A 17,598-nucleotide genomic window follows, 5' to 3' on the forward strand; every position below is an offset into this window, starting at 1 on the left:
CAGGCGGGGCCGTCCCGGTACCCCCGCCCCCTCACGATCACTTCCGGTGCGCCCCGGAGGCGGAAGTGACGGCGGCGGCGGTGGAGGGCGCGATGATGGCGGACCCGGCGGCGCTGGAGGAGCTCGCGAAGCTCGAGTACTTGTCGCTGGTCTCCAAGGTCTGCACCGAGCTGGACAACCACCTGGGCATCAACGACAAGGACCTGGGTGAGCGCGGCCCTTGGGGGTCTCCGTGGCGAGCGCGGCCCGGGGCGCTGCTGCCCGTGTCTGTTGTCGCCCTCTCTGCCGGCCCGGGCGCGTTTTGCGAAGGGGCTTCTCGAATTCAGGAAAAAATAAAAAACAACAAACCAAACCCCATGATTTTTCTTCCAAAAAAAGTTGTCGCGGGCGTGGGAAAGTGCTTCGGTCCGGGCCTTGGAACAGAAGCCTCTGCCATCGCCTTGCAGCTTCTCCCTAGCTGGACAGACCTCGCTGGCTGGGAGAACAGCTTTTGTCCAAACGTGAAGTGCTTTATGCTGCCTTTTAGTTATTTGTTCTAATTTACTTTCTGCTTTGTCTTCGCAGCCGAGTTTGTGATAAGTCTTGCTGAGAAAAATACTACGTTTGACGCATTTAAAGCAGTTCTTCAAAAAAATGGCGCTGAGTTCACCGTAAGTGAGATCTGAATGTTACTTGCATGTTCTTTTTGCCCTGGAGTATTTTATGGAGCTTTTTGTTTTGAAGAGAGAGGTGCGTGGAGCGAGTATTGGTTTTCTTCAGTTGGAAAACTACGTGCTGTTAGCAGTTGAGTATTCGTCTCATCGAGCCGAGCCTCCCCCGCCCTCCTCTTTTTTAAAAACTTTTGTAGTTTTTGTGAAGCATCCTTCTGAGGACTTGAACTGCTTATTGTCTTGTTGAGCATATAAAATAGGGAAGAAACAATTTTTCACGAAGGCAAATGTTGTCGTAAGTCTTTTTATGATATGTAAATGCCAGGTTCGTGAGTTCCTCAGAAATAACTGTGGCTGGATTAAATAGGTGATTAAAAATGACAAGCAGAAAAGTCACTTAAATGGAATTACCATAATAATTTTCAGATTCAACTTATTATACCTTTTTAGGATGTACATGAAATCCAATGATATTTTTGAAAAATGAACATGCATCTTCAGAATTGAGCTGCTTTTTTGTTCTGCTAATAAACCCTCACTTGTGCCTTCTAATGACGAAAAACAGTGTTGCAGTCATTTCTTAGGCTGAAGTATTTTATTAAACTTTTCAGGATTCCCTTATTAGTAATTTGCTACGTCTCATACAGACGATGCGGCCTCCACCAAAGCCATCTACGAGCAAAGGTATGCATAATCTTGTCCCTCTTATTGGTTCAGTGTAAAAAGAAAAACAAAACTCTTAGTTTTTTCTAGTTTTGGCCCTGTTTGGTGAGATTAATGTAGTTACTGTTCTAGTCTTCTAAGGCAAGACTTTGTATCTTATCGTTGCAGTGGGAGCCTCTCTGTTGTAGTGGTAGATTAGCAAAGCTGTTCAGGCACTAAAAATATACTGAGTACGCTATTTAGATTATTTATGTATTTCACAGATTCACTAACGATGAGAATTTTATTTGTAGGAAGGTACCATTGTAATCTTTGAATTGAATCTCTGTAAAATATCAACCTTTGCATTCAGATGAAAATTAAACTTTATATTAAGTTACAGAAAATCAAGAGTGAATTGTTCTAGCTCTTCTAAGTTTTGGGTTTTTGTTTGCTTGTTTGTTTTTTGGTTTAAATCTCAAAACCAGAGACAGCTGTCAAACCCAAATCGGAGAAGGAAAAGTTGAAGGAATTGTTTCCAGCCCTTTGCAGGCCAGACAATCCCAACATCAGGGTAAGGTCATAATTTCAGATTTCTTTTGTGAGCATGTGTGAACATAATTCTTCCCCTGCGCCGCCCTGTTTCTCTTAGTTTCAAGTTTTTTCACATTAACATGAGTGTCTCCTGCTAATGCATGGGTAAAAGTGGACTGTGAGAAATGAAATACAAAAGAGGTAGAAGGCTGGTATTATTGCATGTAGTTATCAGGAATAGCTGTTACAGCAGTTGCCATGTTGATACGGTTTTGCAGAACACCTGGAAGATGAAGCTCTTGTGACATTAAATTTGTAGCCTGGCCTTTCTTACATAATGTTCAAAATAACGATGGATTACAAACTAGATAAAAATTTTGGACATTCAGATGCTACAAGGGGCTTGCATTTTATATTTTTGTAATAATCTGAGGTGTTGAGACGAAGCTGTCTTGTATACAAGCAGAATTGTCTCAATATTGTGGCAAAATAGGGGGGTAGCTGTATTACTTTTTCTTTTCCCCCTCCTGGATCACGTATTCTGTCTGATCTTTTTTTATCTTACATTCCTTCCAAATAGATATGCTTGTAATTATCCTTTCTGTAGATTAATTCTCTGTAACAGACTTTTTATCAGCCTTCTTATAGAATGGTTCTCTGTTCTTGCAGAATATGCTCGATGAAGATGACGTGAAAGTGGCAGCTGATGCACTTAAAGAACTTGAGGCTCTAATGCCTAGCGCGGACAGGCAGGGCAAGCAAAGGAGCAGTGACCACCGGTAGGCATCTAGTATGTCTTTGGGGGGTGGGTATTGGCGGTTGGTATTGCCTGCTTGCTCTGTTCTTCTGTTGAATTTCACTGCAAATCTGTAACGTTTCTTTGCTAGGGCAAAGAAAAAGAGGAGGAGCCGAAGTCGTAGCAGGGACAGGAAACGAAGGCACAGATCTCGCTCTAGGTCACGTTCTAGGACTCGGGATAAGAACAGGGGAAAATCCAGATACCGGTCAAGGAGCAGAAGTCGGAGTCCCAGTAGGGACCGTAAGGATCGAGAGAAGTACATCGAGAGGAGCAATGAGCGATGGAGAGACAAGCACATAGACCGTCCACCACCTGAGGAGCCTTCCATTGGAGACATTTACAATGGCAAAGTCACAAGTATAATGCAATTCGGATGCTTTGTGCAGCTGGAAGGACTAAGGTACCTTCTGATGTTCACAGGAAATCTGGTACTATTCCATCTGAGCTCTCTTTTCTGCTAGTATCTGAAAGAAGTTATGAGGCTACAATAAGGCATGCTGGGTTTTGATGCCAAAATGAAGGTCTGTTTCAGAAAAAATCAATTTGACCGTGTCATGGTTTAGCCCCAGCCAGCAACTAAGCACCACGCAGCCGCTTGCTCACTCCCCCTACCCCAATGGGATGAGGGAGAGAATTGGAGGAGTAAGAGTGAGAAACACTCCTGGGGTGAGATAAGAACAGTTTAATAATTGAAATAAAGTAAAATAGTAATGATAATAATAACAATACAATAATAATAATAATGTACAAAGGAAGTGATGCACAATGCAATTGCTCACCACCTGCCAACCGATACCCAGACAGCTCCCGAGCAGCGATCGCTGCTCCCCAGCCAACCCCCCCCAGTTTCCACACTGCCCATGACACCGTATGGTATGGAATAGCCCTTGGGGCAGTTTGGATCAACTATTCTGGCTGTGCCCCCTCCCAGCTTCTTGTGCACCTGGCAGAGCATGGGAAGCTGAAAAGTCCTTGATTGGCATAAGCAGTACTTAGCAACAACTAAACCATTGGTGTGTTACCAGCATTCTTCTCCTACTAAATCCAAACCACAGCACTATGCCTGCTACTAGGAAGAAAATTAACTCTATCCCAGCCGAAACCAGGACAGACAGCAGAGAATGTTCTCCTTATAAAAAAGTTTATGAATGTACACAAACAATCAGTTGGCAACGAAATATTTTAATCCAGATTCTGAATGATCTGAAGGACTGTCGGCATAATAATGTAAAATGTGCCATGCCCCTCTGTTTGTTTCACCTACAGGAAGCGTTGGGAGGGTTTGGTCCACATCTCGGAGCTTCGAAGAGAAGGACGAGTTGCCAATGTTGCCGATGTTGTGAGCAAAGGACAAAGAGTAAAAGTGAAGGTGTTATCCTTCACTGGATCCAAAACCAGCCTGAGCATGAAGGTATGGAAGACATTCTGTAGTGCTTGTAATAGTTTGGGGTGCCAACATTTTTAAAGATTATGCCTCTTCTTGCTATTTATTTTTTTCTTTTTGATGAAAATGAATACATAACCCTTCAAGTGGGAGTTAAAAAAAATTGAGTTACTGTCCTGTGTTTAAGTGGCCTATTACTTTTTACTCATCTTCTGTAGGTTCTTGGTTTTGATGTAATGTTCCTAACAATTTTTTGACTTGATGTGTTAGCTAAGTGACAAGGTAAACCTCAAGCTGTTGCAGTGTTTGTCTTCCTTTTTCAGTATGAGAGAAGCATTTCATTTTAAATGAATCACTGTCATTGCCAAAGCAAAGTAGAGTGTTCCAGGCCTTGGGGTGTACTTACCTCACAACACCAGCTAAAAAAAAAAAAAAAAAGCAGCATGCAAAATAGCATTTTCTGTGTATGGGCTGTTGTTGGTAGTAGTCTCGCTGGGAAACACACCTTGCTTTTTCTCTTGTGTTAGAGGAAGCATCAGTGTTAATAGATAAGGAGAAGAGTAATATAGGTAGAGCTGACTGATTAATTAATCTAATGTAGGATGTTGATCAAGACACTGGGGAAGACTTGAACCCAAACCGGAGGAGAAACCTGGTTGGAGAAACCAATGAAGAAACTTCTATGAGAAACCCGGACAGACCCAGTCACCTGTCCCTGGTGAATGCCCCGGAGGTGGAGGATGATAGCCTTGAACGGAAACGCCTCACCCGAATTTCAGACCCAGAGAAATGGGAAATAAAACAGGTGTGTTTTGTATTCGGGGAAATAGGGTGTCAGTCAGCAGAATTGCTAGGGAGTTTCATGAACTAGAATACAGCTCCTTAATTGTTTGTTTCTGTAACTTATTGCTCGCCTCTGAATTGCTGCCGCCTTGTGATTTGGGACTTCTAGCTTAGTTCTAACTGTGAAGATAGCCCTGCTTTGAGCAGGAGGTTGGACCAGGTAACCTCCAGAGATCGCTCTGACCTGGGGGATCGCGATCTTTGTCCAGTGGCACTTAGGTGGTATGTGATCATCAGTGCAGTCCTGCCATGCATAAGCCAGCTGTCTCACACTGGTGGCATTTAGAATAACAAAAGGACTATTTGCTCAGAGACTGGATGACTTGGGGAGACCTGTGCTAGAATGTAGGACCATTCCTTTGTTCTGAAATTACATTCCTTTGTTCCTGTTTTACAAGTCTGGCAATAGCATTAGAACTGAGACCACCTAGGCGTGAGTTGTGCTCGTTCATGGGGACAAATTCATGTTGTATTCATTCTGTTCCCAGATGATTGCGGCTAATGTGCTTTCCAAGGAAGAGTTTCCTGACTTTGATGAGGAGACTGGGATTCTTCCTAAAGTTGATGATGAGGAAGGTAGTATTTCCAATTAGTCTTATTGTTGTTTGTAAATTCCTTGTGTTTCTGGACATGTTTTGATTCAAGAAGAGATGATGATATAAGTGTATGTGAAGCATCTTGGAATTTGCTGTTATCTTAAACATTTGGAACTAGGGTTGCTCTAGCCTTATTATTAGTGATGTTTGGATGTGCCCTGTCTGTGCATTCTTTTTACGTGCGGTGTTCTCACTTTTAAAACTATCTAATTACATCATAATCAAGAATACACAGGGAGCACCGTTTGAAGAGGTGCTTTTATGTACCTGAAAGAAGATCTTTAACTTTTCTATAAAAATTGTCACTTGTGGATTTTAGATGAGGACCTTGAGATTGAGTTGGTTGAAGAAGAGCCACCATTCCTTCGAGGTCATACTAAACAGAGCATGGATATGAGTCCCATCAAAATAGTAAAGGTAAGAGATTTCCAGGACTAAAACCAATGTACTTGATTTAATTAAATAAATATTTGGGAATTTAGAGACCAGTTTTCCACCTGGACATTACTCAGAGCCCTGAAAAACATTATCACTCAACTGAAGATCCTTTCTTTACTTACAAATCTGTTTTCTTACTTACCTGGTGACAGTGAAGTGGAATAATAGGACCAAAATGTGCATTAGCCTGCAGCAGCAGCAACCATTTCACGTACGTGTGTTAAACATACTTTCTCTGTTCTGCTTTTTCTTACCTTTTAAAAGTAGAAAGTAGTAGAGAAATACTTGTTTTTCATTGGTTGCGCCCATAATCCCTCTGACTAGACAGTGTAGGGATGCCCCATATTAGTCATGACCATGGAAGTTCATGAGGCTGGGCAAATGGAAATATCCAGGAAGTCAAATAGATGAAAAGTTAAGATCTTTTAAAGCATCTTCAGAAGAGGCTTCTAAAGGACAGTGATGACAGAGAGATTAATTGAAGCATTGGGAGTGCTTGAAATCTTCGCTTTTTTTCTTGCTTTCCAGAATCCAGATGGTTCCTTGTCCCAGGCTGCAATGATGCAGAGTGCTTTAGCCAAAGAAAGACGAGAACTTAAACAAGCCCAGAGAGAAGCAGAGATGGATTCTATCCCCATGGGACTCAACACACACTGGGTGGATCCTCTCCCTGATGGTATGTCTGAGCACATCTAAGTGTGAACTCTGTCTTTTTTGTGATAGCTGAGCAACCCAGGAGGAGTGTCTTGATGCTGTGCTTGTCTGCCTCACTTTAAAAGCGAGGCAAAGACAAAATGCTTTTCCACTGAAGTGGAAATAGGAATGTCAAGGGAAATGTACAGGTATATCCTGCTATCTGTCAGGGATGCATTACTAAAAGGTGAGATGGACGGTGAAGCAATTTTTTACATGGAAATGAATGCAATAGTGGGGGTATACAGGCAGGAACATAAAAAATACTTAAACACACAAGTATAGAAGCCAGGTATGATGGAACAATAGGAGCAGGATAATCGGGGTCTGTGCTGCATGAACCTAAATATAATGGTGAAATTGTTTCTTTTCTAGTGGATGGAAGGCAAATAGCTGCAAACATGCGAGGTATTGGGATGATGCCCAATGATATCCCAGAGTGGAAGAAACATGCATTTGGTGGCAACAAAGCTTCTTATGGTAAGAAGACCCAGCTTTCCATCATTGAGCAAAGAGAGAGTCTCCCAATCTTCAGACTGAAGGAGCAGCTGATACAAGTAAGACTCTTGAAATGGCATTCTTGTTTGAGCAAGCAGTAATTCAAAATAAATATTCTTGGTTTAGCATCTTGACAGGTGAATAGCCAGTTGATAAGTGCAGAACTGTAGTTCAGAATAATTATTTTGAAGGATTATATATATATGTATGTATATTTTAATAAAGCTCCAGCTATTTATTGACATCAGTCAAAATTGAAACTAGGATCACGTTGGCAAGGGATGGGTCAGCTAAACGGTTAAGCAGGTTGCTGACTTGATCAGTAAGAACACTTGTATGATTTTTGGTCTGGGTCAACTGGAGCAAGAGCAGTAGGTGCTCAGTCTAGTCCTAGATATACTGTGTTGATTTGTTTGTTTGTTTTGTTTGTTCTTAAATTTTGACAAGTGTATCTGTTATGACCTTTTCTAGGCTGTACATGACAACCAGATTCTGATTGTTATCGGAGAGACAGGATCTGGGAAAACTACACAGATTACCCAATACCTGGCTGAGGCGGGGTATACGTCAAGAGGAAAGATTGGATGTACTCAGCCTCGCAGAGTGGCTGCAATGTCTGTTGCGAAGAGGGTGTCAGAGGAATTTGGTTGCTGCTTGGGACAAGAGGTGAATTTCCATGCTTAAGAACATGCCAAAATAAGCATGAGGAAAAGTAGGAAAAATCAGTACTGGAGCTAGTTTGCTTGTGTGTCCATGTGCCTGTTCCCTCATAGGCTGTAAAATGAGCTTGCAGAGTAATCAAACTGGGAATTAATGGTGCCAATAACTTAGTTCTGTAGCTTCAGTTTCTGTGCAACTCTTCTTTCTAGGTTGGCTACACCATTCGATTTGAAGACTGTACCAGCCCTGAAACAGTTATCAAATACATGACAGACGGTATGTTACTGAGGGAGTGCTTGATAGATCCTGATCTCACTCAGTATGCCATTATCATGCTGGATGAAGCCCATGAGAGGACCATACATACAGATGTGCTCTTTGGACTCCTGAAGAAGGTAATGTAGCATTTGATTTTTATTGCTTCAGTGTCCTCTGGATGCTACCTATGGATAGGAGTGCACAGGGAAAGGGAGTCACACAAGTTCATTCATGTGCTCTAAGAGTCACTTCTGAAGCAAAGCAAATGCTCCTAAGGGTTTGGAGTCCACATTTTCAGAAGATGAGCCTCTGCGTGAAGACAGAGCAAGCAAAATTCAGCAGAAACAGTGAGAACTGTCAGTCCGGGATGCTCATAATGATGGATGAGCAGAGGAGTGTTCTTGCTTTGCTCTTCCTTCTCTGACAAAGGCTTTCTGTGATAGGTGCTGCTAAGAAAGATTTGAAATGTGACCTTTAGTGGTCCGTTGTTAGAAATTCTGGGTACTGGTGTGAGCTGCCCCTCTACTCAGACATCAAAACACTGGACATTACTGGTCATATTTCTCTGACTTAAGTCAAGTGCCATATGTTAATAGTCCCAAAGGCAATAAATGACTTGAGGACTTTCTGTCCCGCTACAGACAGTGCAGAAACGGCAGGATATGAAGTTGATAGTGACATCAGCAACGCTGGATGCTGTGAAATTCTCTCAGTATTTCTACGAAGCGCCAATCTTCACAATTCCTGGCAGGACATACCCGGTAGAAATTCTGTACACAAAAGAGCCCGAGACGGATTATTTGGATGCCAGTCTGATTACAGTAATGCAGATCCACTTAACAGAGCCACCAGGTGAGTGGAGAATGCTCTAGGGTGATTGGTGATTCAAGGACTCTAATACCTAGGAGCAAGGTCTCTCTATAAGTCATGGATCATATATTAGTAACGTGAGCAAAATGCTGTCGGCACTATCCTCTGTGGTCTGCAAATACAGTAAATAAAATGCTGACAAAGTTGGGTGAAAGACTGAAGTATGGCTTCTGGCTAAGAGTTGTTGCCCAGGGGCTAGCAAAAGTTGGGGATCCTCTGCTTTAAATGGAAAAAGTGAGGGATGGGAATGTGGTAATGCAGGAGTTGTACTGAACAGAGTTGATTCTGTGGATGTTTTAATTTACTTCCTGTGTAGGTGACATTTTGGTGTTTCTAACTGGTCAGGAAGAGATTGACACTGCCTGTGAAATCCTCTATGAGAGGATGAAATCTCTAGGACCTGATGTTCCAGAGTTAATTATCCTACCAGTATATTCAGCTTTACCCAGTGAAATGCAAACCAGGATCTTTGACCCAGCCCCACCAGGAAGCAGAAAGGTAATTTCAGCTAAGTGTGGCTTCATCTTCTGCTGATACATTTTAATAGTGGGGTGTATTACACCGCTAATCATGTGTCTCTTTTTTTCTTTAGTACTTCTGATTTTATTAGTTACAACTTCAGACACAGTGGTGTAGGTTTGGAGAAAAGGTGGCTTATATGTAGCCTAGAGCATGTTTTTGGTTGTGTACGTGCCTATACACGCCATCTAAGCTTTTGAAAATGTATATAAAAACATCTGGTGTAGCAAACCTCTGCGTGGGATGTTCTTGGTGTGTTTTTTAATGCTGCCTTTAAAGGATATTAACTTCAGTGAAATGTAAATGCAGTTCCTGTTGGATGGATGTAAATTCCCTACCAAACAGCTAATGAGTATCTAGAGATATATTCTCCGGAAGATTCTTCTCTAAATATGGATTGTGCTTGAGTGATAGGCAAAAATTCTCCCTAAAGTAGTGCAGTCTGCTTACAAACTTACAATGATCTTTCACTTGCTTTTAATTGTGATTTATATCATGCTCTTTTCCCGTATTGCCCAAATCTAAACCAAATGTAGATGCTTAAAACCTGTCCATCTTTGACTCTAAGATAACACTTCTTTCCATTCCTCTGTGAAGATATTTCTCCTTTTGATGTTAAATGCTAGTAGTTGCATTTATAACAAACTGCTCGTATCATGTAGAATGGATTGTTTAAGCTGAGCAGCATGGTTGGCTTGGCAACCAGAGACAGAACTGGTACTGAATCAAACTGTTGTTTGCAGGTTGTCATCGCCACTAATATTGCTGAGACATCTTTGACCATCGATGGAATATACTACGTAGTCGATCCTGGCTTTGTGAAGCAGAAAGTTTACAACTCCAAGACTGGAATTGACCAGCTGGTTGTTACACCCATTTCACAGGTAGGCATTCTGTGTTTGAATTTCTTTTTTTTTCCTGCTGGTAATGTGTGTCTCAATGCTTCCATGTGCTTGGATGGCACATCAAAGTGAGCCAGTGATAAAACCACATTTTTGATGACTCCCTGAGACTCCTTGAGGCTGTGCCTAAGGAATACATAGTTTCCTGGGTTGCACTGGAAGTCTCTTTACATTAATACAAGTAAAATTGTGAATAATTAATCATGTTATTTTGCTTGTTTTCACCTGTGCCTGTTTGCACCTGTTCACCGAGATGCCTTGTTACCTTTAGGCTCAAGCAAAGCAGCGAGCAGGAAGGGCTGGGAGAACAGGACCAGGAAAATGCTATAGGTTATATACAGAGCGTGCTTATCGAGATGAAATGCTAACCACCAACGTGCCTGAAATCCAGCGAACAAATTTGGCCAGTACGGTACTTTCCCTGAAGGTGGGTATTTCACCAACTTGTAGCAAGCCAACATGGTCATCAGTGTTTCAGTAAATGAGTCTCTGACTTTGAACCTCGTGAACTACTTCGGTAATTTCAGATCCTTCCAGTGAACAGCGGTGTCGTGGAAGGGACACTGCATCGAATGCAGTTCTCAGGCACTGAGCTTGCTCCTGCATTTTTCTGTTGAGGGTTATAATGCTGAATATCTGCCTAAATTATAAGTCTCAGCTGCACGGAATAGTTGCAGGAGGTTTGGGAAACAGGAATCTTACGGGCAGTACACATTTCCTATATAAGGTACATTTATGTTGTTACAGATAAAACACACTGTTTTAGAGTGGTTTTTGATCTCCAAATGTAGGCATCTTCTAACCATGTACCATCCCTCTGGGAATCTGCAAACTGGATCTAACCCAGGACATAGCAGCTGGGGAAGTTGCTGCCTTTCCCCCTTTCTGGGAAAAAGGGGAAGGGTGGAGACATATTTAGTGTCTGTTGGAGCTGTCAAGCCATGCTGGTTTACAAGGCAGGAAGTCCTCAAAACCAGCATTTAGCCTATGTGTCTCCTCGATTGAAGCGTCTCGCTCGAGAGGGGTATGGAACAGTACCAAAGAAGCAGACCGGAAAACTGAATGATGGGCAAAAGCCATGGGCCAGTGCAGATTATCTGAAGTGTAGAAATCTAGCCATGTATTTGTGACTGTGGTTACAGTCAGGATAAGGACATGAGGCTAGGGTTGCTTGAAGTTCTGTAGTGCCTCGTTGTTTGATGATGAGATATCTCTGGCTGGAGTTTGCTGTCTTCCTTCTCAGTGTTTTAACTTGGGTTTTCTCCACTCTCTGTTCAGGCTATGGGCATCAATGATTTGCTCTCCTTTGACTTTATGGATGCTCCCCCAATGGAAACTCTCATAACTGCCATGGAGCAGCTGTACACCCTGGGAGCGCTGGATGATGAGGGACTGCTCACTCGACTTGGGCGCAGGGTAGGCAAAATAGAATACTTCTTAGCACTGGCTGGGTTGCAAATATTTAGGGGCTGACATGAGAGTAGTTGTGTAACGTGTGCCTGGCACTGTTGGTTTCCTTTTCTGGTTATTCTCTTGTGTTTTATCGGTAGCTTTTCACTTACCATAGTTAGGTATCTTCTGCTTTTTAAGAGCAGCTATTATATCTCCTTATTCATATGGTTACTTTTATTAATGTCTAAACATTTCCTGTAAGTATTGGGATATTCTTGTGACTGTGAATATAGACAAATAATTTGTTTCATTTTGAGTAAAGTTATTCTGGGTAAAGCACGTTGCTTTGGAAAGGAAACAGGGAAGAAAGGGCATTGCTCTCTTTTGCACTGAGAGGACTCAAGATTTTCCAAGATGTTGCAAGGGTACCCTGAAACAGGTTTCTTGCAGATGGCAGAATTCCCCTTGGAGCCTATGTTGTGTAAGATGTTGATCATGTCTGTACATCTGGGATGCAGCGAGGAAATGTTGACAATAGTCTCCATGCTGTCTGTACAGAACGTGTTCTACAGGCCAAAGGTAAGGAATGCAGCCAAGAAGCAGCAGTGTTATAGTTTGGGTGTTTTTCGTGTGCACCTCGGGTGTTAGTGAGCATGTTTGCCAAAATAAATCTGTAGCTTGATTAGACTGTGCTCGTACGTTACATTTCTGATGTACCTTTTGGTTAAACACCCCGTAGCTGTGGATGTGGGTAGTTTCTTTGCAGGTGGGAAGATGGAAGTTAGAAGTCTGACATTCTCTTTTGCGTTTCCCAGTAAACATATACAACCCTAAACCAAGTCAGTCCCAGCTCTGGAGTTCAGAATGGCTTTGTCATTTTCAGATACACAGAATGTATTTCTTCATGGCAATCCTATCCTGTGCTGATTTCTTTGAAGTTGGCAAGCAGCAGACTCTGCTGTGGTAGGATTCCTCAACAGCAGACTCCTCTTGAATCCATTATTTCTTCATTGTGATGGCCTGCTGCAGTTCAGTCTGTTAACTTCAGTTCTGATCTGTGTAGCCACAGTGTTTGATTAATGTTTTATCTGCAGATTGGAGAAGTGGGGAGAGGTGGGTAGGTCAGCAGGGTCAACGCTACTGCTTCAGCATCTTTGTTGATGAGTAATTGAGGTTGCTTCTAGACCAATAAAAAACTAGCTAGTTCAATGCATGCAGATACTTTCTACAGTATAAATGAGCCATTTACTTTGAAGTGTCCTTTCAAAAATAGGGGCTGAAATTGAATAAAAAGTATAAGTTTAAAAACAAAAATAAATAAATGCGGAGTTCATTTTTTCTGGTCAGGTCCTTGTCACCCATGGGAGCGTCTTTCAGAGAGTCCACATGAGGTCTCTCTTTGGCAAGAACAGTTGTAGGCTTTCATTTTGTACGGCCGTCGTTTTGGCTTAGCGAGAGCAGTCCCAGTAACCTTTAGATTCTCATTGCTTGGTCCTTAGTCACTTACCACTCAAAATTTTATGTTGTCTTCTCAGTCTTATATCATCTGTTTCTTGGTAGCCTTAAAAAGTCATGGCATGAGTGACAAGGAGCCCATGTCCTTCTTCATTTTGCACAAGGATTGTCTCTGCAATGTAGGTACCTGATGGACACGTATTTTTTTATGTGTTAGGATAAACAAGCGCTTGCTGATCAAAAGAAAGCCAAGTTCCATCAGACAGAAGGTGACCACCTCACTCTGCTGGCTGTGTACAATTCCTGGAAGAATAATAAATTTTCAAATCCCTGGTGCTATGAAAATTTCATCCAGGCCCGATCCTTACGTAGGGCACAGGATATCCGCAAGCAGATGCTGGGCATTATGGACAGGTGAGCACGTCAAGAAGGACAAGTAGTGACTTTGTTTTCTTAGTGTTCTTACACTGTAGTAGCTAAACAAAATTTGCTGATCTGATGTTGGTAGCTGCACCCAAGTCTGGAGAACTGTAATGTTTTTTTTCTCTAACTCTTGTCTGGCAGGCACAAGCTGGATGTGGTATCCTGTGGGAAGGCAACAGTTCGAGTCCAGAAGGCCATCTGTAGTGGCTTCTTCCGAAATGCAGCAAAGAAGGATCCCCAGGAAGGTTATCGGACGCTCATTGATCAGCAAGTAGTCTATATCCACCCATCCAGTGCTCTCTTCAACAGGCAGCCAGAATGGTAAGGAAGGCAATATTGTGTCATTTTCTATTTCAGTTCAAACTCTATAACTGAAAAGGTTGTGGTGTGCACTATTTGTGGAGTACAGATCAAAGTATAGGCTGCTGGTTCCTCAGTAATGAGCAGAGCGAGAAAAGTTTCAAGTCTGCTTTTGGCTCTTTCTGCTGCTAAAATTAGTCCCTGTGCAGAGATGAGACTAGGCCCGGCCTTGGCTCAAAAAGTCAAAGCCTGCAGTTCTATTTCTGTATTATGGAAGTGAGTTTAAAACAGTAAGTGTTGGGCGGGGGAGGGGGGAGGAAGTGGGGAGAGAGAGATTGTTTTAAATGGAATGAAGTAGTTCTATGTGAAGAATAGTTGTGAGGTAGGAGAGGAAAAAGAAGATGGTTCTTTTGGAGCCTGCATTGGAGCTTATAAGGAGTCTTATGCTGAAGGAGGGTGAAACGGAGCTAAAGGGGCAAGTCCAGCCTTTGCCTTGTCTCTTCTTGTTTGGAAAAACTAATTTCCAAAGTTGCCGTCCCTTTTCACAGGGTGGTGTATCATGAGCTGGTGCTGACCACCAAGGAATATATGCGTGAAGTGACGACTATTGATCCTCGCTGGCTGGTGGAATTTGCACCAGCTTTCTTCAAGGTTTCTGATCCAACCAAGCTGAGCAAACAGAAAAAGCAGCAGCGGCTGGAACCCCTGTACAATCGCTATGAGGAGCCCAACGCTTGGAGGATATCACGTGCATTCAGGCGGCGATGAGCCTAGTTCCCTCGTGGACTCTTACTGGTTTTGTATTTCTAGGACTGTGATTTTGACACTGTTGCAAGTGTCCTGAAAGAAGGGACATTCAATTGAAGCTTACCTACCAAAGTAACAGAAAATAAGTATTTCCAGAGCAAAAGCACAAGGGGGCAATGTGTACTCATGTCAGCTACCCCTCAGATTCCACAGCTGCGAGACAAATGTCCTGGGTGTCCTCGGTGTGTTGCATCATTTCAGAAGCGGTTCTTGAAGCACTTCTTTAGTCATTCTGCTTTTAAGAGATAAAATCTTGGAAATCTGGGCGCTGAGTTGAACAACAACAAGAAGTTAATGACTAAGGAATAGTTGTGCGTCAACCTAACTGTTCTGAATGACCAGACAAATAGAGGCTAGAATAGTTTGTTTCTTTACCCTGCTAAAAGGAATTTATTTCTACTTATGCTCTTGGACAGTGGCTGTTTTTTGGGAGCTGCTTGTTCTCCATTTTTCCTATTTCACGCATTTTCCCGTTCAGTGTAACTATTTGTCTTTTATGCAAGCCATCTGTGGTGAGATATTTAGTATGTGTGGCTTTGGGATAAGGCAGGAAAGATCCCTTGAAACCCGGCTAGAATGTCAGTTATACTTGGACAATGGCACAGGTCAGACTGCAAGTCTTATCCTTCATCACCATCTCCTGTGTGCTGAAGGCTAGTATATCAAGCGGTAATTAACCACATCCACTCTGTAGCACGGCTCTGTCTGTGAACATAAGTGGTTACAGATGTTTAGACTTTCTATACAATGTGTCATGTGTTTTATTTCCACTTACAATGTTTGGTGACATCACAACTCTTGGGTTTTTTCATAGAATATGCTCTTACAGCTAAAATGTCTGTAAAACATTGTGTAACAGTTCCTTGTTTAAAAAGAAATTGCCTATCCAGTGTGTGCTGTGCCACGCTGAAACTGTCTGTAAATTGCTTTTTCTGTTGCAAACAGATGACACTTATTTGACTCCATAGCTGCAGATACCCAATTTTTATTTTTTTATTTTTTTTCCAAAGCTGGGACATTTGCTAAAATTACTGTTGTTGAAATGAATAGAATGAAGTTGGCTGGTTGTTTTACAGTCAATGAATTTGAAGAATGTTTCACACTGAAAAGTAGCTGTATTGGAAATCTGTATCTATGTACAAAGGTGGGCAGGGATGTTGTATATACTGTTTTTATTATGTTGTATAAATGCCCTGAGCTTTCCCGTGGTGTTACATCTTCATAAAGTTAAATAGAATTAGAAAGTTGGTAAGTTTGGAGGCTTTTTTCATTGTGGCATTAGGCAGAGAAGGTTGTCCTGTTGAATATTCTTCCAAGCATATTTTCCTTCCACAAACTGCTGCTGCATCTGTTACTGTATTCTATGAAAATGTTTAGCCTGGAAAAGAGGAGGCTGAGGGGAGACCTTATCGCTCTCTACAACTACCTGAAAGGAGGTTGTAGTGAGGTGGGTGTTGGTCTCTTCTCCCAAGTAGCTAGCGATAGGACAAGAGGAGATGGGCTTAAGCTGCGCCAGGGGAGGTTTAGACTGGAAATTAGGAAAAATTTCTTTACGGAAAGGGTGGTCAGGCATTGGAACAGGCTGCCCAGAGAGGTGGTGGAGTCACCATCCCTGGAGGCGTTTAAAAAACGGGTAGATGTGGCACTTCGGGATATGGTTTAGTCTGGTCTACCCTTGATTAGTCTAGAGTGGGCTTGGTAGTGTAGGTTAATGGTTGGACTGGATGATCTTAAAGGTCTTTTCCAACCTAGATGATTCTATGATTCTATGAAAATTTGCACTTGACTTTCAAGTGAAATGAAAGATGTAAAAGAGAAACATGTACACAGTGGAGGTCTCAGTTGTACAGCATACCTCGAGGTATTTCTGTTCCAAATTCATTTTGTATTTGCTTCTCCAGTGTAACTTCTTTCTGACTTGTGGTAGGGGAAAATGCATCAACAGAGAGGATTTTCTTTCTTTTTTTTTTTTTTTAAGTGAACAATTGTCATCTGTTTTTTGTGTGTTCTTTCTTTCCTTGGTGTAATTTTTTCAGTAATATCCTTTAATTCATTTACAGAAACTTTTCTGCGTCGACTTCAGCTGCTTGCTTTGGGAATACCCCACATCCAGGACTAGCCTGTGAAACAAGAACGCTGGCTTACAAACTTAAACCACTTACACGTTTTTTTTTTTTTAAAGCAAGTTTTATCAACCTGTTACTGCTCTGAGGTTTCTGAGCGTAGCATCCTAACGTCTTCTACTGTGTCTGTGATTTTTAGTTGGTTTAGCTTGTGTAAAAACCTAAAAGTAAGGTGCTTGATCCTAGGATAAAACCACAGACTTAATGCTTTATTCTGGCAGTACTTACAGAACTGAATAGCTATTTTAGCCCCTGGTTGGGGAAAGTGTTCTTTGAGCTCTCCCGTGGGAGGTGCTTGTGTAAGCGCTTGCCAGCCTGCCTTTGTCTAAATGAACTGCCTTATTTTTAAATGGTATAAATTGTAGATCTGGTTCATTTTGACTGTGCTGAGTTCACACGCTAGAACTGGTAACACAAGTTTTGTACCTGAAGGCAAAAATCCTGCCAGCAGAGGCCACGTGTCTAGTCCGGAATGTTTTTGGAGGTGTTACATTTAGCATAACTGCTGAAGACTTCCCGAGTGCTAGAAGTACGTACGTGTGCGCGCTCTTTGCGCGTGTCCCTTTGTCAGCAGTAAGTAGCCGCCTTGCCTTTGGCAGGTCTCGTGCTGCAGGCTGCGCTGCTGCGGGCTGGAAGTTTCTACGAACGTGGCAGGAGGAGACAGACGTGCTTGCCCCTTCTCCAGTCTCACGACTGCCAGCAATGGCAGCAAATACAGCCAGCGAAAGGCCCTCCCTCGGGCTTGCGTGGCTCCTGCTTCCAGTAATGCTTGGTTCAGGTGTTGAAAAGAGGCTTCAGCTGTAAGTCGGGGG

At 42.4% G+C, this 17,598-nt stretch overlaps 1 protein-coding gene across 3 annotated transcripts; it reads left to right on the forward strand.

Moving 5' to 3' along the window:
* The first annotated feature begins 85 nt into the window (after window positions 1-85).
* Window positions 86-16,025, forward strand: DHX8 (DEAH-box helicase 8). 3 transcript variants are annotated; one of them, XM_075722890.1, is made up of 23 exons: window positions 86-207; window positions 565-650; window positions 1,262-1,334; window positions 1,781-1,866; window positions 2,496-2,605; window positions 2,714-3,025; window positions 3,892-4,036; window positions 4,611-4,814; window positions 5,341-5,428; window positions 5,768-5,865; window positions 6,415-6,562; window positions 6,955-7,136; window positions 7,549-7,743; window positions 7,947-8,132; window positions 8,637-8,847; window positions 9,182-9,363; window positions 10,128-10,268; window positions 10,558-10,713; window positions 11,565-11,702; window positions 12,129-12,257; window positions 13,351-13,547; window positions 13,698-13,877; window positions 14,405-16,025. In XM_075722890.1, exons 1-23 carry the CDS (start codon window positions 93-95, stop codon window positions 14,622-14,624), a joined length of 3,582 nt encoding a protein of 1,193 aa, XP_075579005.1. In that variant the 5' UTR covers window positions 86-92; the 3' UTR covers window positions 14,625-16,025. The 3 variants fall into 3 exon arrangements, with proteins under 3 accessions (XP_075579005.1, XP_075579006.1, XP_075579007.1); XM_075722891.1 differs by having other exon boundaries at window positions 131-158; XM_075722892.1 differs by lacking the exons at window positions 86-207; window positions 565-650; window positions 1,262-1,334; ... (1 more) ...; window positions 2,496-2,605; window positions 2,714-3,025 and adding an exon at window positions 3,039-3,053.
* The last annotated feature ends 1,573 nt before the right edge of the window (window positions 16,026-17,598 follow it).

Source organism: Pelecanus crispus, chromosome 18 (genome assembly GCF_030463565.1).
Source record: "Pelecanus crispus isolate bPelCri1 chromosome 18, bPelCri1.pri, whole genome shotgun sequence".
NCBI lineage: Eukaryota > Metazoa > Chordata > Aves > Pelecaniformes > Pelecanidae > Pelecanus > Pelecanus crispus.

Coding starts and splice junctions, on each gene's coding strand:
- DHX8 (XM_075722890.1), top strand. CDS start 93: ATGATGGCGGACCCGGCGGCGCTGGAGGAGCTCGCGAAGCTCGAGTAC. Junction 10,714..11,564: donor GTACGGTACTTTCCCTGAAG/GTGGGTATTTCA, acceptor CTCTCTGTTCAG/GCTATGGGCATCAATGATTT. Junction 13,878..14,404: donor TTCAACAGGCAGCCAGAATG/GTAAGGAAGGCA, acceptor CCCTTTTCACAG/GGTGGTGTATCATGAGCTGG.